Source organism: Xiphias gladius, chromosome 20 (assembly GCF_016859285.1).
Source record: "Xiphias gladius isolate SHS-SW01 ecotype Sanya breed wild chromosome 20, ASM1685928v1, whole genome shotgun sequence".
NCBI classification, from domain to species: Eukaryota; Metazoa; Chordata; class Actinopteri; order Istiophoriformes; family Xiphiidae; genus Xiphias; species Xiphias gladius.
Genome location: NC_053419.1, coordinates 15,919,581 through 15,927,987, shown reverse-complemented (window position 1 = coordinate 15,927,987; position 8,407 = coordinate 15,919,581). Strand labels below are relative to the sequence as shown.

Below are 8,407 nucleotides of genomic sequence, written 5' to 3'. Positions count from 1 at the left end.
CACACACACACACACACACACACACACCAATGCTACCATGCAAGGCACTGGCCCAACCGTTGCGACTGGGAGCAATTGAGGTTCAGTATCTTGCCCAGAACTCAGGCATCAAACCAACAACCCTGCAATATATGAGCAACCTGTTCCACCAGCTGAGCCACAGCCTTTGTTGAGGCTTGACCACAACTCCCAGACAGACCGTCAAATTGTCATCACTGGGTATGCATCAAACTCAGAAAAATAACGGTGATTTGACCTTTCAGGAACTCTGTGATCCGCTCATGTAACATTTACCAGGCAGCAGTTGTGCATTAAATTGTCTCTGTATGTGTATATGTACAACTTAGTACGAATACGCCATGACCAAGTTCAGGCATTACCAAGTACAAATCCGCCGGCTCCAGCTCGAAACGTGACATGGTGCAACCCAAATGCTGTGGTCTTTTCACTAACGACATGTAGCTCTCGCTGTGACACGATGGTGTGACATCGACAGTTTGCGAGCGGAGATAAAATAGATACCCTAAGATACAGGAAAGGTAAGGGGACAGATGCACTAAAGGAACAGGTCTCTGAATAGACTGGACCACATGCCAGTATCTTGTTTCTCGGAGAGTTGCAGTGCATGCATTGCTTCTGCTTTGATTCCCCCAACCTGCTAATGGCCCCGATCTTCCAAGCACCTCTTTACACAGTATTAACGGAAAACTCGGAAAATGACAACAAAGAAAAACAGCACTAAAATGTTAAAATGTATAAGAATGCGAGTAAACCGATCTGCTGTTTTCAGTTTTCGAAATAATGATATTCAGCATTTTCACCTAAATAATTATCAGTTCGATTCTCTACCCCCTGTTGACTAATACAGTGGTGATGTGACCTATTCTTAGTTGATGGACTCAGGCTAGTTTATGTACTGGTAAGCACCTGGTGTCAGTAGGATTACTTCTCATTAACAGGAAATAATCTATTTAGCAGCATTAACATGTGAACAGCCTGAAAAGAAGAAGTCTGCATGGCTGAATACATTAATTGAACACTGGTTCCTCTGTCAGTGCGTGATCTGGAGTGCATCAGTTTTAAGTGCCTAAGTAATGGGTTAGTCTTTTGTAACTGTTGTACAAGAATGGGTTACGAATTAATTATGTGGGATTGTCTTATACAGTATGTCTGGTTCAACAGTGATCGATAGTGCCAAAATAACAACACTGCATCAACAGAAAGTTATTTTGATTGTACAGAATACATATGCTGTAAATTGATCAATGTGATGAAAATGTTTTTGATTATATAAACAGAGAAATGAACTCTGAGATGTACGCGTTTTTTAATTGGAATTAGAAATTCTGTAAAATCTGGTAATATATTTACACAATATGGCATAAATTCATACAGCATTAAAACAAACATGGAACCCCCTCCTGATTTTAGCTGCTTAAAATGGATGAATTTACTGTATTTGAAAAAAAAAAAATCCATTCTAGCTTGTAGCTTTTTATTTACTGTATTTATTTTGTCATTTACTCACCTCTATTCTACTCATTTTAAGAGATTCAAAACCCAAAAGAGGGGCATCTGTAATTTCTTTTTAAACAATATTACATCTGCGTCAGTTCAGAAGAAAGTTGTCTGTAAAAGGGATATAGTGTGAACACACTACACTCTGCTGAAAGAGCTCCTCACTGTGACTTCACTTAAAGGGATGAAATTAAGGCAGTGCGTTTGAAACAGAGATGCAGGACATTCTTCTTCAGTGAAACAGAGGCAATGATCGGTAGCTTTTCAGTCTGTTATAATAGAAAAAGTTACATTATAAGGTTTTTGTTTTGTAAGCAAACAAATGCTAAAAAAAACCCAAAAACTTTCAATAGCATTGCCAGCGTTCATGATGATATCGTGATTAATATCAACCAAGACTGGTTCCTGGAGTACTGAAGCGTAATCAAGCAGATTCCTGTAGAGGGAGCACTCGTCTAACCCTCCTGCAACCAGTCTTTCGAAAGGCTGTAAATATCTCCCAGTGATCCCACAGCAAAATAAAAACAAACAAACAAAAAAACCCCACAGATTCACTATTAAATTGTACAGATTTAAACGGTGCAAAAAAGAATAATGAATTAACATGAATTACCGTGTAAACAAAATGTATAAACAGCATAAATGTTTATTAAAGTAGATGAAAGTGAGCCTATGTGCTGTATGTTTCTAGAGTGCTACTAACCATATTCTGTGCTTCCCTCCAAAACAGTTTCTTGGGCATTTATTTAATTTGTATGTAGTTACTTTGCAGACCAGTGACAAATGCTTTCACAAGCCTGCAGTGCTTCCAGGGCTGATCTTTTAGATAGTAGTTTTTTTTATTAATCCTGAGGAAGGGAACATTTCTGAACATACTTAGAAGGATGACAAAAATGCAAATGTCACTGACAACCACCAGAACAAGCGTTTGGCAATTATAACACGCACAGAGGTACACACCTACAGCACAGACAGAGATCAGTGGCAACTGTGAAGTTGTGATGTCTACCGTTACCTCTATCTGTTTTATATATAACTAAGGGCATGACACAAACAGAGAATAAAGACACAACAGGAGGAAGTGTGGTGTCTGTTGACTCAGTGCGTGTGGAAACAGGCCTGCGAGCACTATCAGCACTTACTCACGGTGATATTTTGGCTTCATGTTCTGCAGGGTTGTAGAGGCCTTGGTTTCTGGTGCATAATTCAAACAAACCCGGATCTTGTAGCAAACTGTGATGTCTCTCACGTTTTGCTAGGAGAGAGTCATCCCGTACTAAACGACAACTTGGTCAGAATGAGAGAATATATCCTCAGTGTGATGGAATGCTGTTTAAATTCAACTTTTATTTGTCCTTGACAAATCATGGAGAAAAAGTCTTTAAATACAATCCTGGTTGAGATTATCGGCACCCCTGAATTTTTAGGTACAGAATATAGAATATCTTCTGAAATAAATGCAAATCCCCCAATTTTGTATAATCAGAATATTATAATAAAATTTACAAGGTTACTGAACGAAAGAAAATACAAAAAACATTTCCTTGTAGCGTTTGGAATTGATATTGTTTTTGATAATAGCCTTTCTGAAGTTCTCCATCAGCTCTCTTGTCTTTGCCTTTGTGAAAAAGAGAAATAATCAGCCCCTTTTTATGCCGTAAAACCATCATTCGTAAAGATCGTTGAGTCACTTTAGATATTTTATTAAAATATTTGGATTACACAAAAATGGTTGCACTTATTTCCGAAGATATTCTAAATTCTGTACTTGAAATTCAGGGGACACAATAATTTCAACCAGGACTGTACAGTTCAATGGTGTCAAGTAAGGCTACTGCAGCTTAATGAATGTCACTCTCTCTTTTGATATATCGCCCTGTATGTGATCCATTAGTTTCTTGGTATGAATACTGTTTGATTTGTGAGATACAGTACGTCAGTGTGTATCTTCATTTGTAGAGAGAAAAGGGTTCTTGTTAGGGACATGTGCCTGGCATGGCCTGCACCCTTCACCGTTTCTGTCTCTGCTACTCTACACTACTTGATTACATTTTTTTCAATGAAAATGAAGATGGTGGAATTTGGTACAAATGTTCCTCAGATACAGCAGTTTTTCCAAGTTATTCTTAGAAGTTATTCTTGCTAACTGTGCACACATGACCAGGGGGCGCATAACAATCTCTGACTGCTGAAAATTCAACAATAGTTTTAAAGTTTTACCGACCGACTCTCTCTCTGCCGGAGAGCATCTACAAAGCAGCAGTTTCTGTTCCTGCTACTTGAACTGTTTCACAGCAGACCCTATTGCATTTGTGTTGTTTCCTGTCAGATTGCCTGTCGTAACGGTAGCGTGACAGGAAACCAGCGTCAAAGGCTGTGAGGGCACACTGCCCTAATGGTGTAGTACATGAATGTATGCCGCCTGGATCAAGTCTCAGTCAGGTAAACCTTGGTCTAAAAATCATAGTAAGTAACCATGAGGCCAAAACTGAAACAATATCTGTTGATGACAAATCAATTAAGCTTCATGTGAAATGAACTCCAACCTTGCATACTGAAGAGCACTCTTGTAGCACTCACTGGAACGGCTAAGATGTAACAGTGGATCTTCACATTTTTATTTCTTTTTTTTACTCTGAAGTTTATCACTGCCGGAGAGATGGTGACCATGCCTGAGGTTTCGACAGACCACACTTCTTTATTCTTTTGCTGACCAAGTTGTGCGCCATGTGATGCCTTACAGGCCATGTGATGCTGGAGGCAACCAAAACAATTTATTGTGGAAAGCTGCGTTATAACTAGGCAGTTAAGCTTCTTATAGGATTCAGCTGATCCACAAACATCATTCATCAATTTATGTTTAACGATGTTTTCCTCATTCTGGTTGGCAGACCGTTTCATTTAAATTTCATTTTTGAATATAAGGCATCCACATTTTAAAGAAAGATCACCTCATTTTATTAATAAGATGGAAAAACAAAGTAAAGACATGAAATACAGATCCCTGTACAGAGCAAACTCGACAAATGTACACAAAACTGTATTTATACGCCAAACTAATGCACTGAAAGATTTTTGCCACAAAAAAAACTAAGGAAAAAAAAAAAAAAATCAGGTTTCATATCCATAAAAAACACATTTGTAAAATAAAGGCATAATTTTTTAAAAACTGATACTTCAATCAGATATTTCTGCTTGCATCCACACACACATAGTGTACACGCTTCAGTTGTTTATTGGGGCATAGAATCAGCATCACTCACAAAACCATACGCATCTGTTAGGCTAATGTGCCGACTGCAGCAGCCTGCAATGTGAGGAGCAATAAAAAAAACCTTTCAACTCATTAAAGCATACTGTAAATGGCACGTTGAAGGAAATCATATTAGACCCTATAAGAAAACTGTTAAATTCTGTGCAAGTGTGAGATTTGTTCGTATTTGATAAACATGCAGTAAAAAGAACAGAATTCCAAACATAATAGTCATAATAGTAGGAACAATGTGAGATATCCAAACAACAATCACTTGATATATTTCAGCGTCACATCCAATAATACAGCCTTACACCAAAATCTATTCAGTGTTCAACATTGTAGCCCAAAGTAAAAGCACAATCATTTACAAAAAAAATTGAGAAAACAGGAAGAGGTAAGAGAGTGGAAGTAAGTGGGTGTAAAAGGAAGTAAGATGGTAAAGAGAAGGAGGCACACGGACTCAAGACAGAATTTATTGAAATGAAAGTTATAGATGAATGGTACCAGCTTTTATACTGTATGAGAATCAAAAATCTCAAAAGCAGAAAAAAAAAAAAATCTTATAAAATAAAAAAAACCTTAATCCTACATGTACATTTTCACCAAACTGCTGTCAGTTCGCAGTTGTCTTATTTTTCCCTTTATTATGAAGGAGCACTAGCGGTGTGTGTGTGAGTAGATCAGGCTGAAGATACTAGGATTTGTGAAGCATTATCAAGGTCTTGTAACCTGCCTGTCTTGGCTGTTACATGCAAGCCAGCATCTGAATCCAGATAATAAAGCTTCTCTGTTCACAGCCTGTAATAAGAACTTCGGACCCTTGGAAAAAGTAACTTACAAGAACTACCTAAGTCTTTGACATTGGGGGGTTAGTGTATCAAATAAGCCTTGTGTTCTAGCATAGCCTTATATCAAGAGCTCAGAAAAAGGGGCTCCAGCTGAGTGTGCTTATAGAAATAAGAGTCTGGCAGGCGCTTGATGAGAGCCACACTGTCTCCATCAAGCTGAAGTGGAGCATGCCAAGTGCGAAGCCACACACCATATCAGTGAGGTGGTGTTTCCCCAGCAGCACCCGCGACATGCCCACCAGAAAGGCCCACAGCACCAACAGGATGCGAAGCGGCACAGCCAGGACCAGGTGGGACAGCAGGAACTTGGAGACCATAGCGGCTCGGCTGGCATGTGCAGCAGGGAAGGAGTAGAAGTCCATGGCGACACAGTCCAGGAAGCCTGGCGTCATCTCCCAGGGTCCTCTGCGCTTCACCAGTCTCTGGACTCCAGCCACAGTCATGACGTCAAGGATGAGGGCTGTCACAGAAAAAGGGAGGTAGATTATAAAGACTAAGAATTTGTGCTGACACGCTATAAACCCAGATAATGCCAGTGGTGATAGAAGTATTAAGACAATTTACTTAAGTAGAAGTACCGATACAACAATCCCGGCACTGCTAATCCAGTTAGCAGTGTCAAGGAGTGAAAAATACTCCATGACACTGCTAACTGCTCACAATTCATAGACATCTTAAACATGACATTTGGCTCCGAGTAGACACTACTTATTTGTTATTTAAAAAGGCAGGATCCACTGGTTTAATCCATAAAGATGCATATTATGTATATATAAATAAACTTTTCCATTTTTTAATGTTAAATCTTAATCTGAAAAGCAACCCGTAACTATAGCTGTCAGATAAATGTAAGAAGTGCAATATTTCCAACAGAAATGAAGCGGAGTAGAAGTAAGAAAGATATACAATGGAAACACTCAAGTATTAGCACTGAGTAAAATACAGTGTTTCAGTAAATGTATGTAGTTACTTTCCACCACTGGACCATGCATAGTTATGCACTAATGACTATTTTTTTATGAGCCGGGTCTAGTTTTCTCCATTACCATCTGTCCTAAATTTGTGTTAAATTTTTGTTTTTTTGTTAGTGACTCCTTAAAACGAAGCTATGTCTCCTTTTCAACCCCTCGCTGGAGGTTATGGCCTTTTCAAAACACGAGTTGTGGGCAGTTAAACCAAAGAATGATTTATACTCGTCAGACTGTCTCCTTTGAAGGATTTTTAGTATAGACAGAGATAAATATCTCAACAACTACGGGTTGGAAATCTTGTACAAGCATCCATGGTTCCAAGAGAATGTATCCCACTAATGTTGGTGATGTCCTGACTTTCCCTGTATCTCCACCACATTTGGGGTTTTGGATGAAATATCTCAACAACTAATGGACGGACTCTCAATACATTTGGTACAACCCTTCATGATGTTAGCATTTGATATTAGCATTTCCCTCGAAGCACCTTTTGCCTGAACACAGTCTCACAGGGCTGCTAGCATGGCTGTAGACTTCTAGTCTTGTTAATTGTGTGAACAATACTGGACAGAAAAATATTAATAAGAGCAAAATACAGATAATGTACAAATAAGAGTAAAAAAAATTGTCACAGTGGAACAGTGCGGTTTTACCAGGACTTATTCAATGTAGCGAGTCTTCAAACAGAGCAGAAAACAACTACAGTACTTATATGTAAATAGATATCTTGGTGACCAAGATAACTGATAAGGCATACAATACCAAGTAGCATTTGCCCTGAGTCCACATACCAGACGTTTGCAGATGCCTTTTATAGCTCCATAGCACTCCCAAAAATATCCCTACCATCGCCATCATTAACTTCTATTCAAGTCTGCCATCTCAACACACACTCACACTCACAAACACACACACTGTCAGTTGTTTGACATAGTGTATTGGTTATGCCGCCCTACTTCTCATTCCACTCACCTACTCACTGTCCTAATGGGGCCATTATTTTAACTTCCATTCCAGCTCTTAAAAGGCTGGTGAGGTGCTGTCATTCACATGGTCACTGGGAAAAAATCCAAATAATAAAGGAAGAGATAAAGGAACAAAGGAGAGGTAGGCAGGCTTGTAATGTACTGGTGCAGCCCCATGGCGCTCTGGGACAGTCAACATCTCCAAAGTACTGAGGAGAGGCAGAAGGTGAGCCAAGCGATGACACATCATTTTATCAGCTGTGAGCACAAGCCTTTTTGTGGTGCCCTTCAGCGGACTAACAACGTCTAGCAACAGGGATGATTCAGTTTCTCTTGTTAGGTTTGTTTGGCATCATCAATGCATCAAGGAATAAAGTCTTCAAGAATGTGGGGATGATTGTGCAAAATTCTAGGTTTAGCCTTTGCTTGTTTTCCAGTAAAATCTCACTTGTACCCTCTATGGTTTTGTGCTGGCAGATTGTGTTCTTAGCTTTGAAACACTGTCAGAACAGACGGCGCAAATGCAGTCAGCACAGTGTGGTAACACATTTGAAGTGTCGATCACACAATAACGGTTAACAACAGCTAGTTTTGAGCGGTCAAACACTCTCCATCAGTAAGTAGGATCCTGGGTGCTGAACTTAGATTGACTGTCCAAGGGGGAAACTGCTAAATTGGGAACGGAAACTCCGCCTCCAAGAAGTGAAACAGGTGTGGGCGGATAACTGGTCAGGCTGCCACAGATCAATTTGCATTGCGAGGAAATCCCACAATGCCCATTGTTTTGCGCAGTACCAAGCTGAGATGGAGTACTAGCACAATGCTTAATGCTTTGCCCGATCAGAGTAC

General features: G+C 39.5%; 1 protein-coding gene across 1 annotated transcript in view; it reads right to left on the bottom strand.

Annotated features, from left to right (window-relative positions):
• Positions 1-5,946: 5,946 nt before the first annotated feature.
• nup214 (nucleoporin 214) overlaps positions 5,947-8,407 on the bottom strand; it is a 60,086-nt gene continuing 57,625 nt past the window's right edge. Inside the window, exon 36 of the mRNA XM_040157351.1 lies at positions 5,947-6,082. Within this exon, the coding sequence (XP_040013285.1) occupies positions 6,070-6,082 (13 nt within the window). The 3' untranslated portion in view covers positions 5,947-6,069. The remainder of the gene's footprint in view (positions 6,083-8,407) is intronic.